This window comes from Oratosquilla oratoria, chromosome 32 (genome assembly GCF_046742065.1).
Source record: "Oratosquilla oratoria isolate Oo_2021 chromosome 32, ASM4674206v1, whole genome shotgun sequence".
Lineage (NCBI taxonomy): Eukaryota > Metazoa > Arthropoda > Malacostraca > Stomatopoda > Squillidae > Oratosquilla > Oratosquilla oratoria.
Genome location: NC_134808.1, coordinates 10,397,337 through 10,421,824, shown reverse-complemented (window position 1 = coordinate 10,421,824; position 24,488 = coordinate 10,397,337). Strand labels below are relative to the sequence as shown.

General features: G+C 39.0%; 1 protein-coding gene across 4 annotated transcripts in view; it reads left to right on the top strand.

The window, feature by feature from the left end:
- The window catches only part of LOC143041767 (E3 ubiquitin-protein ligase AMFR-like), a 339,879-nt gene that overhangs the window by 47,090 nt on the left and 268,301 nt on the right, over positions 1–24,488 (top strand). For all 4 annotated transcript variants that reach the window (XM_076213801.1, XM_076213800.1, XM_076213798.1 and 1 more), the window contains one exon: positions 12,551–12,644. In XM_076213801.1, the coding sequence (XP_076069916.1) occupies positions 12,551–12,644 (94 nt within the window). The remainder of the gene's footprint in view (positions 1–12,550; positions 12,645–24,488) is intronic.

The window sequence follows — 24,488 nt, the reverse complement described above, 5'->3', positions numbered from 1 at the left end:
GTACGTAATAAAAAATACAGTACAGTACACTGTATATACAGTACATTTACTGTATTACAGTTAGTATTACAGAATTATTAGTATTATAGTATTATTATTACAGTATTGTTGTTATTACGGTGTTAGAGTATTATTCTTATGTGTTTCTATGCCATATCATACATTACCTATAGGTATACTGCTACAAAAATATATGGGTGTTTGGGCGATATTTTCGATGACCGGACTTTTTGCATGACCGGACCATCCTTCCCCCCAATTAGTCCGGGCTTTCGAGGTTCGACTGTACAACAAAATTGAACTGCTTCTACTCGAATCTAATAGAAATAATACAATAGAGGGATGGATGGGCAGACTGTGCTTTTCTAAATGTACAAAAAGCATTTAATAAAGTACCACACAAAAAGCTAATATGAAAAATAGACTCAATAGGTGGCGTCAAAGGAAAATTATTGGAATTGATAGAAAACTTCTTGATTGGGAGGAAAATGAGAGTAGTAATTAGAGACAAATACTCGACCTGGGAAATACAGTCGAACCTCGAATGCCCGGATCCTCATATGACCGGTCGAAATGAACAAAGGGCGGACTTTTCAAGCAAAGTTCCCTATTTGTCCGGTAGGTAGTAGCGATGGCCATACACGTGTACTCAAACCCAGCCCAATCAAGCCGCCACCAGGGCTGCCGTTTCGTAGAATTTTGTACCAAAACATAGTAAAATAGCGGCATGTGGCAACTGCACAAGGACATAAGGAAATTTTTTCTACATATCAGCGGGCTGTTAAAAACATTCAAATAATAAATGGTACATAAAAATATGACTATTGATAATTGTGTTACCGTATTTTCCGGCTTAAAATGCACATCAGGTTATAATGCGCACCCATGCACTTTGTTATCTCAGTACACAGATAGCGCGCACCGACGTATAACGCGCATGCCCGATCGCATTTGTCTATAACGCAGTTTTACCTCGGTATTTATATCATGTGAACGAGGTTACATGGAGAAGTACTTTTCACTGGCTAGAGCCACCACTGGGAAATCTGCTGATTTGTCACTAAATTAAGTGTCAGTTTAGGCATCAATCAGGACACAACTAAGAAAAAGTCAGAACTACATGTACCGGTATATGACTCATGTTGTGCGTTGGTCCCTTATTACTTTGTAGCTTAAATAGTTTGGAAATATGATCTAAAAAAGTTTATTGAAAGTAAAATATACAGAAAAATTTAGGGATTTTTACAGAAAATTTTCATTTTATATCGAGGAAATAATTCGTCTTTACCATTTTTTTGATTTAATACTGAAACAAACTACAGAGTGTTTCGTTTTAGCTTTGAACCTGCAATGACAGTGGTGAAATAGGACAGTTTCTCATCGAGGTGACGGTTAGTTAATATAACTCCCGAAAGAGGGTGTTGTAGTCAGGTGTTTGACACGATTTTATGAACGGCCGCAATGGAATTTGTACCATACCTAAAGTGAAGCAACAAAGCCAACATAAAAATTCAAACTAAGATGCTGTGAACATGGGCAAATATCATGAATATTGATCATGTTTCATGTTGTTTAGGCCTATTTAAACATGAAAAATAAGATTCGATAGATACCTACCTATACCAAATATTTATATACGGTAGCCCAAGCTGGCGTATTCTTTCATGTCACCATGGCTGTTCTTCTTGTTCTCACGGAACGTCACGGAGAAGTGTGCCTCCTGACTTTGTGACGGCCAACATCGTCACGTTGTTGTGAAAAAAAAATTACACACACAGCCGCAGAATTTTTATTGTAGGCCGTAGATAATGCGCACCACCGGATAACGCGCACCCCCCATTTTTAGGCCCTTCCAACGGAAAAAAGTCGTGCACTATACGCCAGAAAATACGGTACTTATAAAGTATTATACCCCAAAAGATACGTTTTTACGGTGTAGAAAAAAATTCTACGCTAAAGTTTCAGCTTTCTTTTAGCGATAATAATAATAAAAAAAAAATTATATCTTACTGAATGTGTTAGGGCATGGGGGCATTATATACATTCAAGAATAAAAAAAAAACTTGAACCAACATTTTGTTAAAGTTTGACAAGTATATCTTGCTATGGAAGTCTGCACACGCCCGAGAAAAATGTATGCCCCGGTATGGCAACACCCCCATTCTACACGGCAGTGTAGAAAACGCGACAACCCTGGCCGCCCCACCACTGTCCCGCGTGCATACCTTCCAATATTTACAGTGTACTTAATAAAATATACAGTACAGTACACTGTATTTACAGTACATTTACATGCCTGTATTACAGTTAATACAGAATTATTAGTATTATAGCATTATTACAGTATTGTTATTATTACAGTGTTAGAGTATTATTCTTATGTGTTTCTATGCCATATCATACATTACCTATACCACTACGAAAATCTACGGGTGTTAGGGCGACATTTTCGATGACCGGACTTTTGGCATGACCGGACCACCCTTCCCCCCAATTAGTCCGGGCTTTCGAGGTTCGACTGTAATGATAAGTGGTGTCCCGCAAGGTTCGGTATTTGCCCCAATCATGTTTGCCATATATATAAATGATATGGATATAAATGACGGGTAGCTGCTTCAGTTAGCGATATGGCGAGTGAATGTGTCACTGTGTTCAGCGCCGAAGAGGTTCAATCTCTACTTAGTAGAATTGAAGCCTTGGAGGATGCTGTTAAGTGCCTTAAAGAGGAGAATCGAGTTCTCCGCTCGAAGGCCCATAATACGGAAGACAAAATTAGTGATGAGCATGGATAGAATACAGTGAGAAATAAGATGCGGAAAAGTGGAAAAAAAGGCCTCACCAGCCCCACTGAAATGCAAAAACTCGTTTCAAGTGCTGGCGAATCTGCAGGAAGAAAGAACTAATGAAATCCAAGAGAAGAAGGAAAGGGCAGACGCTGGATCCCTGACCACAGGTAAGATTTTGGTAGTAGGAGACAGTCAAGTGAGGTATTTAGACAGGGTTTTCTGCGACAAAGATAGGAAACATAGGACGCAGGTGTGTTTCCCTGGCGCGGGCATAGGAGATGTTAGAGATAGGATAGAAGAGTGTCTAGTAGGGGAAGGTAAGGACCCAGTAGTTTGCTTAGGTGCTGGAGGAAATTGTATAGGTAAGTGAGGGAGTGAGGAAATATTTGCGCGGTACCGGGATGCGCTAGACAAGATCAGAAATAGGGGAGGTGTTCCTGTAGTATGTGGAATCCTTCCGAGGCATAGAGTTGGAGGCATGTGGCATTCCAGGGCTATTGCAATGAATTGCAGGCTGGCAAAACATTGTAAGGCCAATGGATGGGCATTTGTCGACAACTGGGACCGCTTTTATGGTAAGAATCGCCTATACACAAGGGACGGAGTGCACTTGTCTCCCAGAGGATTTCGGCTCCTTGCTGAATCCCTTGAGCGAGAAGTAGGCATCCTACAGGGTTTTTTCGGGTAGATTATGTGGGAGTAGGGGGGGGGAAGTATCGGAATATAGTTTAGGCAATAGAGACAACTTAGAGGACTGTGTAAAAAAACACCAAAGCAGGTGGAGGGAAGATAAACTTAAAGTTGACTGTACAAATAGCAGGAGCATAATTAACAAAACTGATTTGCTGCGTACAAGATTTCGATATTATAGCTATTACTGAATCCTGGATCAACATGGCTGATAAACATTTCCTTCCGGAAATCGAAATAGAAGGATATAAGTTTTTTCATAAGGATAGGGTCGGCAGGAATGGGGGAGGTGTAGCACTTTTCGTTAAAAATACATTAAACTGTATTATCAACAATTCGATTAAGGAAGAGGACTGTACGGAATCTATTTGGGTAGAAATTATAGGCAAGAATAAGAAAGTTATTATTGGCATCTTGTATAGACCTCCTAACCTCAGCATTGAGCAGACTGATTCCCTGATTCATGAAATTCACAGAGCGTCCCAGTACAAAAACGTTGTAATCATGGGAGATTTTAACTATAGAAACATTGACTGGGAAACTTTAATAGGAGATCATGAAGCAAAGAAATTCCTAGATGTGGTGCAGGATAATTTCCTAAAACAAATGATTACCGATCCTACAAGGGGACAAAATACCCTGGACTTAATTCTAACAAATAATGAGCACCAAATTAGCAGCATAATAGTGGAAGATAGTCTAGGCTTTAGCGATCATCAAGAAATAAGATTTAATGTTATTTGGGAAAAAATAAAAAGTACGAATAACGTTCAAGTACCAGACTTCAGGAAAGCAAACTTTGACAATATAAAAACCTATTTGAAATTGAATACGAAAAGCCAGGCGGACGTTTCAGACATTCTTGATTCTCGTTGCGGGGCTAGTCAGGTGTGGGTCATGGAGGGTAATATGCATACCTTAGGTCAGGTCTGGGTCAAAGAGGGTAATACGCATACCTTAGGTCAGGTCAATTGGGGGCGAGGGCCCAACAGTCAGGTCAGTAATTTAAATGAAATGTATAACAATCTAACTGATCTAATTATTAATGCACAAAATACATTTATCCCCCTAAAGTCAATACAGAAAAATAGTAATACTCCCAAATGGATGACGGACAGATTGAAACATGAGATCTGAATGAAAAGAGAACTTTACGTAAAAATGAAAAACGGGGAATCACACCTTAGATCAAGATATAACGAAATGGCAAAGCTGGTTAAAAGGAATACACGTTCAGCGAAACGTAATTATGAAATCAAGGTTGCCAGTCAAGCAAAATCCAACCCAAAGGGTTTCTTTCACCTCCATAGAACAGAAAATAAAGAATAGGACCAATTAAAAACAATGAAAATGTCATGATTGAATCGGAAGAAAAAATGAGTGAGGAGTTTAACAGTTATTTTCTATCGGTGTTTACTAATGAGAGGTTAGATAAAGTACCTGACTGCGATCCGATTTTCAGAGGGGATGAAGAAAGTAGTCTAACTAATATCAGCATTAGTAAAGAAGAAGTAGTCAAGCAGATTGACAGACTTAAAGCTACAAAATCTCCGGGTCCAGACGAAATTTTTCCAAGAATGCTTAAAGAGTGTAAATTTGAAATCTGCGACCAGTTAACTGAAATATTCAATAAATCGGTAGACACTGGTTCTGTTCCTACTGCTTGGAGGCAGGCAAACGTTGTTCCTGTTTTTAAGAAGGGAGATAGATCGTCTATATGCAACTACAGGCCAATCAGTTTGACATCGGTTATAGGAAAAATGCTTGAATCAATAATAGTAAATAGACTCGGAGAACACATTGAAGGGCATAATTTAATTCGTGTTTCACAGCATGGTTTCTCCAAGGGTAAGTCATGTGTGACTAATCTTCTATCCTTTTACACTAAGGTATATAAGGCGGTAGACAACAATGAAAATTACAATGTTATTTACCTTGGCTTTAGCAAAGCGTTCGACAAAGTGCCACACCAGAGACTACTAAATAAAATCAAAGCCCATGGCATAGGAGGAAAAGTGTTAGAATGGATTAGAGCTTGGATTAGTAACAGAAAACAGCGGGTCACCATAAATGGAATAAAATCTAGGTGGGGCAATGTTACTAGCGGGGTCCCCCAGGGCTCGGTTTTGGGTCCCTTGTTGTTCATTATGTATATAAACGACTTAGACGAAGGGTTAAATAGTGATGTTAGTAAGTTTGCGGACGACACTAAAATAGGACGCCTAATTAGGTCAGGAGATGACGCCCAGATTCTGCAGGATGACCTTAATAAGCTGTTAACATGGTCGGTGAAATGGCAAATGAACTTCAATATCTCTAAGTGTAGCGTGTTAAACGTAGGGCTACACAACCCCGAAAATAGATACAACTTAGATAACACGTTTTTAGAAAAATCTGAGTGCGAGAGGGAATTGGGAGTTCTGGTGAGTCCGGACCTTAAAACCAGGAAGCAGTGTATTAGCGCCAGAAATAAAGCTAACAGAGCATTAGGCTTCATTGCTAGGACGGTAACGAATAGAAGTGCAGAGGTAATTATTAAACTCTATCTAGCGATAGTTAGACCCATCCTTGACCATGTGGTACAGTTTTGGTCTCCATCCTACAGAATGGACGTAAATTCACTAGAATCAGTACAGAGAAGAATGACCAAAATGATACAAGGACTCGGAAATTTGCCTTACGAAGAGAGGCTTAGGCACCTAAACTTACACACTCTGGAAAGACGCAGAGTACGGGGTGATCTAATAGAAGTGTTCAAGTGGATCAAAGGCTATAACAAGGGTGATGCAAACAAGGTCATCATAATAAAACAACAGGGCAGGACTCGCAGTAATGGGTATAAACTGGACAAATTTAGATTTAAGAAGGAAATAGGCAAGAATTGGTTTACTAATAGGGTGGTCGATGAATGGAATAAACTTAATAACCATGTAGTAAGCGCTGAAACTATCAGTTGTTTTAAAATACGATTAGACAACTTTATGGATGGGGATGACAGGTGGTGATGGATACGGAGCTGCCTAGTGTAGGCCTTATGGTCTTTTGCAGTCTCCTTTATTTCTTATGTTCTTAAGTACAGAGGAAGATTGTGAATCACTAAAGATAGACCTAGATAAAATTTGGAAATGGAGTCAAGAGTGAGAAGTGAACTTTAACATCAAGAAGCGTAGTATAATGGAGTTTGGAAAGAATAAAAACAGAATATCAAGAAAGTAAAAAATTGGTGAAGTAAAAAAAAAAAAAAAAATCTCGGAAAGAGAACTAGGAGTAATAATCAGCAAAGACATGTCACCAGACAAATATATCAGTAAAATAGTCGGAGAAACCTTCAACCTACTAAGGTTGATGAAAGTGGCATTTGCCTATTTGGATGAGGAAATGATCAAGAAAATATTAGTTACACTGATAAGAGCAAAATTGGAGTATGCTGCATCACTGGACACCCAATACTAAAATAATATAAAGAAATTAAAAAGAATACAAAGAGCAACAACAAAGATGGCACTTTCACCCTCCAAATTGACATACGAACAAAGATTGTCCAAATTTGAACTACAGTACCAACTCTGGAACAAAGAAGAGAAAGAGGAGATCTTCTGATTATAATCAGAAGATCTCCTCATGAAAGGAATGGAAATCTTAGATAGAGTTGATTTATTAAAGTGGGACAACAGAAAAACAAGAGGACACAAAAAGAAATTAAAAAAGGATAATTATAGAAGATATCTGAAAAAGAATAGCTTCCCACACAGAGTGGTGGATACCTGGAATAAATTAGATATGGCAGCAGTGTGTGCAAACACTATTCAAGAATTTAAGAACAAACTTGATGCTAAAAGATACAAAGATGGGTCACTACAAGCATTGCTCCCATCCTGTATAATACAACTAGGTAAATACATACACACCCAGATTACTAGGCAAGCCATTCAAGACAGACCAAACCCTCCAACACTTGACAAGAACCACACTAGCATGCCTGCACTCAGGACACCATTCACCATCAAAACAGTACCACAGAATAGGACTGACCAAAGATTCAAACTGCTGCAGATGCAGTTACCATGCAGAGGACACAGAATAGTTCATACTATTATGCCACACAGTAACAATTCTCAGACAGCAACATGATATATCTTCCCTGAGTGACTTATATTCTCACTCAGAGGCTGCTAGATACGTGAAGGCAGCAGGTCTTCTACAAGAGAGACCAGGGGCAATAGTATTTGGTTGATTGAGAACAGTGAAGGAACTGGAGAAGCTATTTAGGAACATTGGTGAGGCCATTGAAGAAACATAAATTGTCAGTGTACATTGAAATCTGTTCACAAATTTAATTCGTTCATGAAAATCATTCATATTATTATTATTATTATTATTATTATTATTATTATTATTATTATTATATATTTTTTCTCCATGTTTTACAATGTTTCTAAAGTGAGACATGGCATTGTTATTGAAAATGTGTATGCTGCACCTTGTTACTGCTTTATCAGAGTGATATTGTTCAATAATGTTTTGAGGCTACACCACAACTGATGCACTCACAAATACAGCTTGTCACCCTATGTTGATTGTGTATTCATCACTCGACACTGCACGAGATACATTTGTGACCCAAGGTTCCACTGTATCTATCTAGTGTTATAGCAATTGCTGCATTTGTGCACCAGAGGTTGAGATCTTCAAAAGAAACCAATGCTAATTTCACAATAGAAAGCCAGGAAAATCTTTTGTGACATATTCAGTTATTCATTTGATGAATCTAAAATATGTGTATATGCAGGATTCTGCCTCAAGACATATTGTCAGTGAAGCAGTGGGTAACAGACTAGGATATTCTCTTTATTCATGGTTATCCTAGGAACTGCTCAGATAGTTCCATTGAGAATTTATAGTCCCACATGAAGAAGTAGATATGTGGTATGGACATACAATCTGTGCTTAGACTTTAAGGCAGCATTTAAATAGTTCTGAGCAAATTGTTCACCATATTTTCTACAAAACCTTACAACCAGTTTCCTTGAGCACAATAAAGAGATAGGTAAGGGAAATTGTTAAATATTAAATTTGAAGGTAAATATTTTCATGGATCTCCTTACTAATTTTAATTTTTCTGGTAGTTTTTTTAATTCTGCCTACTGTATATCTGTAAATGTATGTGCATGTACATATATATATATACATAAATATATATATATATATATATACATATATATGTATATATATTTCTTCAAACCACAAATCACTTTTAATTCCATGCCATCACTGTCAAGACTGAAGAATTGCTCGATGGAAGCATCCATTGGAAATTGAAACGTGGATGAGCCGAGGATTCGAACCCAGCTAACCCGTAACAAAGTTACAGTGACTTAAGCCAATACGCTATCAAGAGAGAAAAGTGATTTGTTGTTGAAGAAAGATATTAATTGATCACTGGGAACCATTCAGTGTATATGTATATACAACCACTCCACGTTTAACGACCTACTCGGTTAACGACAACGCGGAGTTACAATGGGCTTTATGACAGACCAATATTCGTTTAACGTAAATCTCCCGAAGTTACGACATCTTGTACGATAATCAAGTTGGCTGAGGCAAATTTGTATGATGTTTTAAATGAACTTGTACGGTGGATATTAGCTGTGAGGTAAAGTGTTCTGAAGCTTAGGTCTACATTACCATCCTGCAAGCTGCAAAAACTACCTGGAGTACAGTATATACCGGTATTGGTAAATTTTTAGTTTCGACCATGGGTGCAATATAGCAATAGAAAATTAATTATTAATTTTGTAAATTATAATGTCTCAACGTAATATGCAATTTTGTGAGCGGAAATAAAAAACAAAAAAGTGCTAAAACAGATTTCGTAAGTAATGAAGTCATGTCGGACAAATGGTACACCATGTTTGTTATGATAGATGCCGACGTTGAAGAAATGAAAGGATAGATTCGTCTAACCTAAAGTAAACTAACCTAACCTGTGTTTAATAAATCATTACCTGCAAATTAAATGCCATCCGGCTCGTCCTCATTGTCGTCGTCATGAGAGACGTTGGCAGGCTTTTCAACCACTCAGCTTGCAGGGTATACAAAGTTCTTGCAGGTTGAAGGAATGCATGTATCTCCACACCATAACATTCCTTCAAGAAAATATACCTGGTGAGGTAGTCGGAAGTACCGAGGCTGTCAATTGACAGATGACAAGATGGCGTCCCGATCCTATGCTACCGACTTCGTTCATTAGCATATTTGCTTGTAGCAAGGTATTTTTTACTTTCATTTCCGCCCACAAAATTGCATATTATGTTGATACATTTCAATTTACAAAATTAATAATTAATTTTCTATTGCTATATTGCGCCCATGGTCGAAACTGAAAAAAATACCCCGGTATTTAATATGGAATGTCAGCATACGCGGATTTGGTCATATACGGTAATTTCAGGAACCTAACCACGGTAAATAAACAGTAAATAAAGCTTTAATGTACTGTATAAAAGAGGGAAAATACACGAAAATAAAGATACATGTATTGCTGGACATTGTACATACAGTACATGTACGTATATGTATACACTTTTGCTTACAAAGGCGGAGCATGCCGACAGGAGACCTTTTGATCCATATCTAGGTCGGATGCGAAAAAAAAAATCATAATAATAAAATAATAAATAAAAACTATGATAATGTAAATAACAAATAAAATACATAAATAAATGCATAGGTATAGTTAAGTAATAAACAAACAGGTAAATAGTAAATAATAATAAATTGACATTAACTAATAATAAATAAAAATCAGACAGACAAATGATAACAAAACAAAAACAAATAATATAAGATAAATTATAATCATTACAGCATCTTACTTAGGTATTTATCTAAATGATTCTTAAATCTTCGAACTGAACTACATTGCACTACCTGTGCAGGAAGTTTATTCCATTCATTAACTACACGGTTGGCAAAGTTGTTTCTACCTACTTCCAAATTGAATCTATTTCCGGAGAGTTTAAGACCATTGTTTCTTGTCTGATTCTCATTCAATGTAAAAATTCGGTTAACGGCGGCGTGCTGGTCCCAATTGTCGTCGTTAAACGAGGAGTGGTACGTATATATATATATATATATATATATAAATAGTATATATATATAAATATATATATATATATATATATAAAATATATATAATATATATCAACAAAATTATGTCGTAGCACATTTGTAAAATAATACTGATGACCCATTTTCGGAGAAGAATAAGCGAAAGTATAAAGATCTGTATATTTCGATCACTAACTGTGATCCTCTTAAGCACATGATCCTCTTCACATCTGTTGAAGAGGATCACAGTTAGTGATCAAAACATACAGATCTTTATACTTTCACTTATTCTTCTCCGAAAGTGGGTCATCAGTATTATATATATATACATATATATACAGGTAAACGTCGACTTACGATGGCCGCGACTTACGATTGTTCGACTTTACGATGACGACGACGACGACGATATGATAATTTAACCCCTTCCATACGGTGCCGCACACGTAGGCGTCATGAGGAGCAAGTGGATTCGCGACGCTGCCATATCGGCGTTTTGATTATATTTATTGTAGTCGCCCGTGTTTTTACATTCTCTCAAATGTGCCTTGAATCCCATTCTCTGTGGTTTTCAAAATTCGCGGGTGAAAGAGAGAACGATCGATATAAGCGGTGACTATATTTTATGATGCGAGTATTATTACGTCACGTCGTACGGCTGGCATTGGCTGCTGCCCGCGAGATTTAAGTCCGTACTGAAAATACATATTATAGTGTTTGAATATGGTAAAAAGGATAAAAATAATTAAATAAACTACTGTACATGTTTAATAGGCTATATTCAGTATCTCTGGTGGTTAATATACAGGTAGGCTAGGTACAGTGACCACGGAACAGTGATACACAAATTGGGGATCGACTTACGATGAAATCGTCTTACGATGGCTCTATCGAAACCTAATGCCATCGTAAGTCGACGTTTACCTGTATATATATATATATATATATATATATATATATATATATATATGTATGTATATATATGCAAAGTAGACCCCCTGGAAAAAAGAAACTAAAGAAGCAGAGCGCTTTCGTATATATCATCTTCAGTGCAACAAAGATGTAATATACGAAAGCGCTCTGCTTTGTTAGTTTCGTTTTTCCAAGTGGTCTACTTTGCATAAATGAACACACGTACCCGTGTTCTTATTAGCATATATATATATATATATATATATAATAAAATAAGTACTAATTAAAGGGGGGTTACTAGGCTAGATAGAGTGAGAAATGAGGAGGTGAGGAGAAGAACGGCGGTTGGAAAGGGAGTTGGGAGATAGGGTTGATGAAAGAGTATTAGGATGGTTTGGACACATGGAAAGAATGAGTGAAGAAAGACTAGTAAAAGAGGTATGGAAGGCAGATGTGGAGAGAGTGAACATGAGGGGACGTCCTATGATGAGGTGGATGGATGGGGTGAAGGGGGCTTTGGGGAAGAGGGAAATGTCTGTTGAGGAAGGATGGGAGAGGACAGAAGACAGGGGTGAATGGAGAATGGTTGTATATGGATGATGTTGTGATGCATGAGGTGGAATGGGCAGGGGGATGGGGGGTGAGGTAGTACGTATGAGCAAAATTTGACGCAGCCCGAAGGGATTTCTTCCCGTCTTCTCATTTTATGCATGGGGGGATGGAGAGGGGGGGGGGTCACTGATTTAATGAAGCGGCCTTGCTGTGGATGTGCTGTGTCTTGCGACACTGCTTCTGACCCAGGTCAGTGGACAGGGTGCAGGGATGACCCGTCATCCAGGAGATGCTAAGATGTGAGGGAGGGTGGAGGGGTGTGGAGTGTATTCAGGGATGGAATGGGTGGGAATGATTTTATGCCTTTTCCTTTTTGGCTACCTCCCTTGTAAGGGGGAAAAAGCCTTGGTATCTGTATGTATGTAATTAAATGACCTTAACCTTTATTTGATTTGATGTGGAGTCGCTACAACATAATTATTTTCTTTACTTTGCAGTGTGTCCTACTAATAGTGCGCACACTTTATGTGATCACACGCTACAGTATCTATTTGTGGGACATCACACATGAAGGGCTCTGGGAGAAAAGAGGTTGGTCACATGTGTTTTCTCCATGTTATTATGTAGTAGTGATTGCATTGTAGCATGTACTCAGTGTTCTAGGGACTGTTTTAGGTTGCCCCTAAAATGTGTAAAATGTGTGACTGGAGCCATACATAATTTTTTCTGTTAGAGTAAAATCTCTACTCAGGGAAATAATAAAACTTTTTGTTGTACGACTATCCTTTCATCATGTTGTTCCCTTGAAACTATTCTTTACAACTTCTTGATTTTACCTTGTCTAATCTTAAGTGGTTAGGCAGATATGTGAGAAAGCTTTAGGAAAAGGTAAGGATGTTTTTTTGGGCCTTTATGGATTTGGAAAAGGCTTATGACAGGATAGACAGAAAGACACTGTGGGAGGGTTTCCAGATATATGGGATTGAGGAAGCTGTTAAGGGCAGTCAAGAGTTTTTACAAAAGTAGTACCTGTGCTAGAATTGGAAATAGAGAAAGTAGTTTAAGGTAAAGTTGGGACTATGACAGGGATGTGTCATGTCACCACGGCTGTTCAATGTGTACATGGATATGGCTGTGCGGGAGGTGGATGTGAGGGTAATGGGCAAGGGACTAGAGATGGTTAAAGAAAATGGAGAAAAGTGGGAGATAAGTCAATTGTTGTTCGCTGATGTGTGCTTATGGCAGGGTCAGAGGAGAGATTAACCATTTCAGTAGGAGCTAAATTCTCGTGTGCAGCATTGGATGCCATATGAAGGATGCATCACACTACTCTCATTATAAAATATAAAGTCACTGCTGTATTATTCATTCTCTTTTATTCTGAGTAATAAACATTGAAAACATGATCAAACCAATTCACAGAATCTGGGGGTAACTCATGTACAACTACAAAAAAATATATAATCAAGATGCTGATGCCAGCATCCTTGTGTACCCACTCATGCCTCATGTCACCTACATAGGAGTCATCACACTGAAGTGGTTAAGGAAATTAGTGACTGAATTTCGGAGGGTATGTGATAAGAGAAAGCTGGAGGTAAATATGGGTAAAAGTAAGGTGGTGAGATCTACAAGGAGAGAGGATGGCAGCAAGTTGGAAGTACGTCTTAACCTCTTGAGTATGGTGATGCCTATGTAAGGCATCATGAGCCACAAGTGGGGTATACAAGAATGCTGCTATCGGTGTCCTGATTATATTCATTATGTAGTTGTAGCTGAATGACCCCCGTATTATGTGAACAGGCATGATCTTGTTTTCTGTGACATTATATTTATTCTGGGTGAAAGAGAACAAGAATAACAGCAGTAACTTTATATTCTATAATGCATTTTGTGATGCATCATTGTTCATCGGGCAGCCTGATGTGTGCTCGAATAGTTAACTCATATTGAAGAGGATAAAGGAGAGAGGTTGGAGGAAGTGGATAGCTTTAGGTATTTGGGGTCACATGGGGTGGCTATTCTAGTAAGTGAAGAGATAGGTAAACGTGTAGTGGAGTGGAAGGAGGTTTCCTCAAGGATAATGTGAATGAAGGTGAAACTGGGAAAGGAGATGTGGGTCTTTGTAAGTGCGTATTGGCCTGGCAGTGAGAAGAGTGTAGAAGAAAGGGAGGCCTTTTGGATAGAGTTAAATGAGTGCATAGAGGATTTAGGGAGAAATGTCAATGTAATAGTACTGGGAGACCTTAATGCTAGGGTAGGAAATGGTCCAATTGATGGAGTGGTTGGGAAATGTGGAATTCCAGGAAAGAATCATAGTGGAGAGTTGATGGTGGAAATGTGTCTAGAAAGAGAGTTGATGATAGCAAATACAGTGTTTTGGAAGAAAGTCAAGCATAAGTACACATGGGAGAGGGTGGTAGATAGAGTGTTGATGGATTATGTAGTGGTAAATAGGACTATGATAGGAAGAGCTAAGGATGTACATGTGCTAAGGGGAGAGGGTGGGGGAATATCAGATCATTTTTTGGTGGAAGGTAAGTTGAAAGTTGAGGATAGATGGAGAAAGAGGAAAGGGACAAAAGGTAGGGAGGTGCTTAGAGTGAACTCTTTAAATGAAAAGGAAAAGGAGAAAGAGTACAAGAAGAAGCTGAAGGAGTGGGAGGGAGTGAAGGATAGAGTAGAGGTAGGTGTGGAGGAGGAATGGGGATGGTTCAAGGAGGGAGTCACAAAGTGTGCAAGGATGGTGTGTGGAACAAGAAAGATAGGAAATAGAAGGAAGGTTAGTGAATGGTGGGATGAGGAAACAAAGAAGGTTGTTGAAGAGAAGAAGAGAGCTTTCACAGATTGGTTACAAAATAGGACGAGGGAGTCATATGAGAGGTACAAAGAAAAGAAAAGAGAAGTAAAGCACAAGGTAAAGGAGGCAAAGAGGAGAGCAGATGTGAAGTGGGGTAAGAATATGACAGAAAATTTTGAAAGTAATAAAAAGATGTTTTGGAAAGAAATTAATAGAGGAAGAGGAGGAGAATCAAGTAGAGAAGAAAAGGTAAAAGGTGTAGATGGAGAGATGATAATGGAAGAGAAGGCAGTAAGGGGAAGATGGGCAGAATATTTTAGGGAGTTGCTAAATGTGAAGGAGGATAGGGAGGGAAAGATAGTTGCAGTGGGAAATGCTAAGAAAATGAGAGTAATGAGTGAGGAAAATGGAGGAGAAATAAGGAAGGATGAAGTGAAGGCAGTTGTTAACCTCTTCACTCCGGGGCACATCGCATTATAAAAAATAAAGTCAGTGCTCAATCGTTCGTTCTCTTTCTCCCGTGTATTTTGATAACCATAGAAAATTGATGAAGCCAGTTTAGAGAGAATGGAAATTACGTAGGTACGACTACAATAAATATAATCAAGATGCCGACGTCGGCATCATCGAGTACCCACTTGCTCCTCATGCCGCCTACGTAGGCGTCACCGTATGGAAGTGGTTAAGATGATGAAAGCAGGTAAGGCACCTGGTCTGGATGGATGCCATGCAGAATGTCTAAAAAAAGGAGGTACAGTGATGGTGGACTGGCTGGTGAGGTTATTTAATGTTTGCTGGAGAGAGGGTAGAGTGCCGGAGGACTGGAGGAGTGCCTGTATAGTTCCTCTTTACAAGGGAAAAGGGGACAAGTGTGAATGTAGTAGTTTCAGAGGGATCAGCTTGTTAAGTGTAGTTGGGAAGGCTTATGGGAGGATCTTGATTGAGAGGATTAGGAGAGGAACAGAAGGAGTAATTGGTGAGGAGCAGTGTAGATCAGATCTTTGTGGTAAGACAAATATGTGAGAAAGCTATAGGAAAGGGGAAGGATGATTTTTGGGATTTTATGGATCTGGAAAAGGCTTATGATAGGGTAGACAGAAAGGCACTGTGGGAGGTTATGCAGATATATGGGATAGGAGGAAAGCTTCTGGGAGCTGTCAAGAGTTTTTATGAGAGTAGTAGAGCTTGTGTCAGGATTAGAAATGGATTTGTTGTTGTTGTCGTTCCCTAGACTGTCTGTCCGAGCAGTCCCGTCTCCCCAAGGAATGCCACAGCCGAAACTGGGTTTTCCCACAAATCCTTTATAGAGTGTATGTTGTGTTGTTTGCATGCATGATTGTGTATAATACAGTCTTCCATTATGTGTTGTATGGTATGGGGTGAAGTGTTACATCCTGGGCAGCTGTTCACAATGCGGTCATCCAGCCTCTTCTGGTAGCTTAGAAGTGCTGGGTGGTGGCAGCACCGCAGTCTGGCCAGGTGGACTCTGTCCTTTCGTGGGAGAGAGAATTCAGAAGGGTGGATATCAGGGGGTCTGGCATGCAGCAGTGTGTTGTCTTTCAGTGTGTTAATGGAGCGGTTAGTGATATGATTATAAATATGTTTCCGGAGGCTGGTATTTGGTGGTTGTGGAGGAAGAGAAGAGAGTATCTGTGATACAGGTCTTTGTGTGTTGTTTTAATGTTTCTTGGTGTGTGTGGGTGTTCTGCTATGTAGTGTAGCAGGTGTGATGTGTTTGTGGTGGCTGCAGCAAGTGTTTGTGTGCCTCTCATGTCGAGGTGGTCCTTGACTTTGAGGACTTTTGTTTCATGGTGTAAATGGTCTGTAGGTGTTGTATTTGTGCAGCCTGTAATTGTTTTTAGGGTTTTGTTTTGTATGATTTGAAGGGTGTTGTGGTGTGTCTCACTGAGATTAGGAGCCCATGCAGGACTTGCATAATTCATCACTGAGCGTATGCATTGTTTGTATATTGTTGTATTAGTTTCTTTGTTTTGTCCAAATGTTGTTCCAGTGATTGACTTAAGTGTGTTAAGTCTAGATTTGCATTTGTTTTTTATGTTTGTGATGTGTTGTTTGAAAGACATGGATGTATCGCATGTTACTGTTTGTGTGTGGTATTAGAGTGTTGTTGATGTAGAGATGAGGTATGTATTTGTGTTCTTTTGTCCAGTTGGTGAGAAGTGTTGCTGTAGATTTTGAGTCTGTTTGTGATGAACCATGTGTTGAGTGTATCAAGGTATGGCTGGATTATTTCTGCAGCTTTGTCTGTGTTACGATGTATGCATGTGATTGTTATGTCGTCTGCGTAGGAAGAGATTTGTATTTCTGAGGTGTCTGGTGTGGGTAAGTCATGCATGTATAGATTAAAGAGCATGGGGGATAGAACAGAGCCCTGTGGTACTCCATTATTAATGTTTCTGATGTGCAATGATTGGCCATTATATGACACGTAAGCATTCCTACCTGCCAGATAATTGGCCAGCCATCTTTTGGTGTTATTGTGCATATCTGTGTTATATATTTTATTTGTTAGGTTGTGGCAGGGGATAGCATCAAAAGCTTTACAAATGTCTAATGTTATAAGAAGTGTTCTGTGGTGGGGCCTATCTGAATTGATGCCATCTAAAATTCTTTGTGTGAGGTTTATCAGAAGAGTGTTTGTGGAGTGTAGTGGCTTAAAACCATGTTGTGAGTCAGCAAGGGGAATATGCGGTGTGACAAGTTTAAGTATTAGACGTTCAATGACTTTAGAGGGGGAGCAGAGAAGTGTGATTGGGTGGTGCCATGTTGGGATTGTTGGGTCTTTGTTCGGTTTTGGAATGGTGATTATTTTACCATGCTTCCAGATGTCGGGTATAGTGTTGTGTGAATAGCTGTAGTTTGCAATGTTTGTGAGTGCGTGTATACCTTGTGGTCAATGTGTTTTAGGTGGATGTTACTTATGTTATCAGGGCCACAGGTGGATGAATGCTTGAGATTATGTATTATGTGTTTTGTCTGACCGTCTATGAAGGGTGTATAGTCTGAGTCTGTGGGAAAGTCTTTCTTACGTCGAATAGTGCGTCGGTCGTCAGGGTGAGAAGTGAGATGGCTTGTCTGTGCAAAATGATTTATGAGTGTGTTTGCTTGTTGTCTGTTTGAGGATAGATTGTATGTTGTTGTGATTATTGCTGCGTGAGAGCGTGTTGTGTTACTGTTGGATAGTGTAATGCTGTTGAGTGTTTTGTACAATTTGCTGGTGTTTGTTTTGTGACCAAGTGTATTGATAAAGTTTTGCCAATTTTGTGTTTTTTGTTTGTGTATTTTATTGGCAATCACAGTGTTTAGTGTTTGTATTTGGTCTGCTATGTTTTGAGGGATGGGTGTGGGGGTATTGTGTTTAAGTGTGTCTCGTTGTCTGATGAGGCCTTGGATTTCTGGTGTGAAGTTGGGGTTGTGTGATTTTCTGTTGCCTATAGGGATGTATCTCTTGTCTTCATTTTGTATGATTGTATTAAAAGTGTGCACAGCATTGTTTATGTTTGTGATTGGTGTACTGTTAAGTGTTTCAAAATGTTGTTCTGTCTCTTCAGTTAAAGCTTCCTATTTAGCTCTCTTGTAATTAGTGCATGTGCGTCTGTGGCCAACTGGGGTGCATCTTGTTTTGGTGGTGATGATTGGAAGGTGGTCAGAACCAGGGGTTCCGACCACTCTCCATGATGTTGTTGGGGTTAGGCAGGGGGAGCAGAAGGTGATATCAGGAGAGGAGGGAGTGTAGAGGGCTTGGTGTGGGATATGTGTATGATTATGTGTGTTGTTCATGATAGTCAGTGAGTCAAACTGAGTCTTTATATCAAGCCCTTTGTCTGTGTCAGGGATTAGAAATGGAGAGAGAGAGAGTGAGTGGTTCAAGGTAAAGGTGGGACTTCGTCAAGGATGTGTTTTGTCACCCTGGCTGTTCAATTTATATATGGATGGGGTAGTGCGAGAGGTAAAGGCAAGGGTAGTGGGTCAGGGATTGGAGATGGTTAAAGAAAATGGAGGAAAGTGGGAGGTGAGCCAGCTGTTGTTTGCGGACGACACTGTGCTTGTGGTAGGATCAGAGGAGGGATTGAGGAAGTTGGTGATAGAGTTTGGGAGAGTATGTGATAGAAGAAAGCTAAAGATAAATGTGGGTAAAAGTAAGGTGATGAGATGTACAAGGGGTGAAAGTGGCAGTAGACTGGAAGTGAGCATTAAGGGAGAGCAACTGGAGGAAGTGGATAGTTTTAGATACTTGGGTGCAAATGTGGTAGGAAAAGGTGGAGTGAAAGTGGAGGTAGAATGTAGATTGAGAGAAGCGAGTAAATGCCTTGGTAGATTGAAGAGTGTAATGAGGAATAGACATTTGGGAATGGATGCTAAGAGGAGACTGTATGAAGGAGTGATTGTGCCAACAGCACTGTATGGGGCAGAAACATGGAACATAAGAGAGGAAGAGAGAAGGAGTTTGAATGTGTTTGAGATGAGGTGTCTGAGAAGTATGATGGGGGTTACTAGGCTAGATAGTGTGAGAAATGAGGAGGTGAGGAGGAGAACAGGGTTGGAAAGGGAGTTGGGAGATAGGGTTGATGAAAGAGTATTAACCACTTCAGTACGGAACTTAAATCTCGCGGGCAGCAGCCAATGCCAGCCGTACGACGTGTCATAATAATACTCGCATCATAAAATATAGTCACCGCTTATATCGATCGTTCTCTCTTTCACCCGCGAATTTTGAAAACCACAGAGAATGGGATTCAGGGCACATTTGAGAGAATGTAAAAACACAGGGGCGACTACAATAAATATAATCAAGACGCCGATATGGCAGCGTCGCGAATCCATTTGCTCCTCATGACGCCTATGTGTGCGGCACCGTATGGAAGGGGTTAAGATGGTTTGGACACATGGAAAGAATGAGTGAAGAAAAACTAGTAAAAGAGGTATGGAAGGCAGATGTGGAGGGAGTGAACATGAGGGGACATCCTAGGATGAGGTGGATGGATGGGGTGAAGGGGTCTTTGGGGAAGAGGGGAATGTCTGTTGAGGAAGGATGGGAGAGGACAGAAGTTAGGGGTAAATGGAGAATGGTTGTATATGGATGATGTTGTGATGCATGAGGTGGAATGGGTGGGGGGATAGGGGGTGAGGTAGTATGTATGAGCAAAATTGGACACAGCCCAAAGGGATTTCTCCCTGTCTTGTCTTTTTATGCATGGGGGGACGGAGAGGGGGGGTCGCCGGTTTAATGAAGCGGCCTTGCTATGGATGTGCTGTGTCTTGCGACACTGCTTCTGACCCAGGTCAGTAGACAAGGTGCAGGGATGACCCGTCATCCAGGAGGTGCTAAGATAGAGGTAGGGTGGAGGGGTGTGGAATGTATTCAGGGATGAAATGGGTGGGAATGATTTTATCCCTTTCCTCTTTGGCTACCTCCCTTGTAAAGGGGAAAAAGCCTTGGTATATGTATGTATGTATGAGAAATAGGCATTTGGGAATGGATACAAAGAGGAGGCTATGAAGGGGGGATTGTACTGACAACACTGTGTGGGGCAGAAACATGGAATTTAAGAGAGGAAAAGTTTAAATGTGTTTAAGATAAAATGTCTGAGAAGTATGGTAGGGGTTACAAGGTTGGATAGAGTGAGAAACAAGGTGAAGAGGAGAGGAGAGTATTTGGATGGTTTGGACACATCGAAAGAATGAGTGAAGAAAGACAAGAAAGACTAGTGAAAATGTGTAGAAGGCAGAGGTGGATGGAGGAAACCTGAGGGGATGACTGAGAAGATGGATGGGGTGAAAAGGACATTGAGCAAGAGGGGCATGTCTGTTGAGCAAGGATGGGATAAGGCAGAAAATAGGGATGAGTGGAGAATAGCTGTGTATAGATGATAATGTGATGCAAGGAAGTAAGGTGGTGGGGGATTGGTGGGTTAGAGAGTGTGTGAATGTTTTGAAACAGCCCAAAGGGATTTCTCCCTATCTTTTTTTCTGCATGAGGGAATGGGGGGGGGGGTCACCATTTAAGTGAAGCGGGCTTGCTGTGGATGTGCTGTGTCTTGTTGCACTGCTTCTGACCTAGGGCAGTGGACAGGATACAGGGATAACCCATCATCCTGAAGGAGCTAAGTTGAGAGGGAGGGAAATGGTGGTGGATGGGAGTGGGTACTTGCCTTTTGACTTGGGTATGTCCCTGGTAAGGGGGAAAAAGCCCTTGGTGTATTTACCTAGTTGTATTTTACGGAAAGGGGAGCTATGCTCGTGGTGTCCTGTCCTCATATCTCATTTTATCTAAACTATTTTTAAATTCATGTATTGTTTTTGCACACACCACTTTCTCATCTAACTTGTTCCAACTGTATTACTCTGTGAGCAAAGCTGTTCTTTTTCACATCTCTTCTATAGCTGTCTTTCTTGATTTTCTTTCCGTGTCCTCTTGTATTTCTATCATCCCATTTTATCAGAATCTCTCTATCAATCATTTCTATGCCTTTCATGATTCTGTCAATAGCTATCAAATCTCCTCTCTCTCTTCTTTGCTCTAGTGCAGTGGTTCCCAAACTTTTTTTTTTTTTCCAGTTTTACAACTATACCTACTAAGTTAACCTTAATCCTAAAGCTGGGTACTGCAATGTTTTCTCAATTTAATTTTATTTTTTTTATTCTATTTATTTATTTATTTTATTTATTTATTTTATTTTTTTTGTCACCCCTCCATTACCCCCGAAAATTGGTGACCCCCCCCCCCTGGGGGTAATTTACCCACAGTTTGGGAACCACTGCTCTAGTGTCTGTAGTTCAAGTTTTGCTAGTCTCTCTTCATATGATGGTTTTGAGAGTGTGGTGCCAATTTTGTAATTGCTCTTTGTATTCTTTCAATTTTTTTTATACATTTTTTTGTACGTGGTGACCACATCGTTGCTGCATATTCCAATCTTGGTCTTATCAGAGTGATTAGAATTTTCTTCACCATTTCTTCATCCAGGTATGTAAATGCCACTTTGATTGTTCTTATTAAATTATAAGTTTCTCCAAAAATCTTGTTTATATGTTTCTCAGGTGACATATTATTCATAACAATGACTCCCAGGTCCTTCTCATTTTCTACTTTTTTTTATTCATTCTTCTCCCAATTCATATGATCCTGTTATTCTGTTTTTGCTTTTTCCAAATTCCATTATACTACACTTTTTAGTGTTGAACTCCATCTCCCACTTCCTACTCCATTCCCATACTTTATTTAGATCACTCTGTAGTGACTCACAATCTTCTTCGGTGTTCACTCTTTTCAATAGTTTTGCATCATCTCCAAAGAAGCTCATATAGCTTTCAATTTCTTCATCCATATCATTGATATATATAGCAAACATTATTGGGGCCAGAACTGTTCCTTGTGGAACACCACTTTTACGTCATCCCATTTTGAGTGTTTGTCTCTTATCACTACTCTCGTTTTTCTTCCTTGCAAAAAGTCTTCCATCCATTTAAGCAGTTTGCCCTGTATTCCTCCAGTTTCTAATTTCTTAAGCAACTTCTTATGTGGTACTTTGTCAAAAGCTTTTTTTTAGGTCTAGAAATGCACAATCAGCCCATCCATCTCTTTCTTGTATTATATATATTAGCCTTGAATAGAAACATATTAAATTGGTGACGCATGATCGTCCTTGTCTGAATCCAAATTGCCTTGGATTTAGCACATTGTTTTTTTCTAAATATTTTACCCATCTACTTTTGATCATTCTTTTACAAATTTTTGCTATTGTACTTGTTAGAGAGACTGGTCTATAGTTGTTAGGGTCTTCTTTATTTCCTCCTTTATATATAGGTACTATATTTGCTTTTTTCCAATCTTCTGGAACTTTACCTTCTTTCAAGGAACTGTTTATTATGCTATGTATTTTGTCTGCCAGTTCATTCCTGCATTCTTTCAAAATCCAGATTGCTATTTTATCTGGTCCATGCGATTTTCTGACATCAAGATTACTCAAGTGTTTCATTAATTCATTCTTTGTTACTTCTATTTCTTTCATAGGAGGGAGTTTCTCTTTCCATTCAATCTCTTCAGGTTGTATGTTCTCCCTTGTAAACACTGATTTAAAATGGTTGTTCGTAATTTCCACCATTTCTATTTCCTCTGTGTATTCAACTCCTTGTCTTAATTTCGCCAAATCTTGTTTGTTTTTCAATTTGTTGTTTACAAATCTGTAAAATAGTTTTGGTTGATCTTTACATTTTTCTATGACATCTTTTTCATATTTTCTTTTCTCCTCTCTGCACACTTGTACATGTTCATTTCTATAACAAGTATATATTTTCCATTTTTCAGGTCTTTTGTCTTTCTTCATTTGGTCCAAGCTTTGTCTCTTTTGTCTTTTAACTCCCTACAACTTTTGTTGTACCAGCACTTAACATATTCTTTTTCTTGTTTTTGTCTTGGGACATACTTTTCCACTCCTTTTTTACAAATTTTTGTCAAAGTATTCCATTTCTCTTCCAATGTTGTTTCTTTGTATATTCCTTCCCAGTTTTCTTTTTGAAAGAATTCTCTTATTTTATCAAAGTTTTTTTTTCATACATCATTCTTCCTTTTCTGTATTGTTCATTTCTTTTCATGTATTTTTCCTCATTTAGTTCCAGTTCAATCAATATGTGGTCACTTTTACTTATTGGTGTTTTATATTCAATCTTTTCCACTATTCTAGGTTCAGATGTGATTATTAAGTCTAGTCTCGATGGTTCCTCTTCATTTCTATACCTAGTGTTCTCCTGTATCCACTGTGTCATTGTATGTTCAATAATCATCTCGAGTAGAACATTTCCCCATGAGCCGTCTCCACCCTTTACTGTCATCTCTTCCCAGCAGACTTCTTTGCAATTAAAGTCGCCCATCATAACTATTCTTCCTCCATCTTCCATTATCTTATTTAATGTTATCTTTGTGTCCTCTAACATACTTTTATGTTCACTCTCTTCCCACGAAGCTGTTTTTGGAGGCACATAATTTATCACAAACTTTCTGCTCTTCTTATTTCTGTCATCCACTTTGATCATAATCATCTCTACTGTATTCTTTCCATATGTGACACACCTCACGTTTATATCCTTAGTCAGGAACATAACCCCACCCCCTTGTTTTGTCTCTCTGTTTCTAATCCAATAATTATATGCATCATGTCCTATACAATTGGGTGGTAGTGGACCTTTTAATTTCGTTTCTACAATTCCCATTATGTCTGGTTCTTTTTCCTTCAGATAACCATTCAGTTCATTCAATCCTGTTATTAATCCATCTATATTTGTGTAAGACACTCTTAGTTTTCTGCCATTTCCATTGTATTCTCTGTTTCCCTTTTGTTTTTCTCTAGGATGTTGTATTTCCTTACTTTCATATTCACTACTCTCCAATAGAACTTCTCTTTTTCTGACTGTTCTCATCTCGTTTTTTCCTTAGCTTCATGTCATTTCATTTTTTCCTCCTCTCTTTCCTCTTTATTCATTTCTGTTTTTATCGATACCTTTTTATATTCTTCACTTGTTGCTAGTGTCCCTGTTTTGTTAAGATATTCTCTGCCGTCATTTGTGACCTAAATGGTCGTATCTGTACTATACTTTCCGAGTCTATACATCTCTTCAAT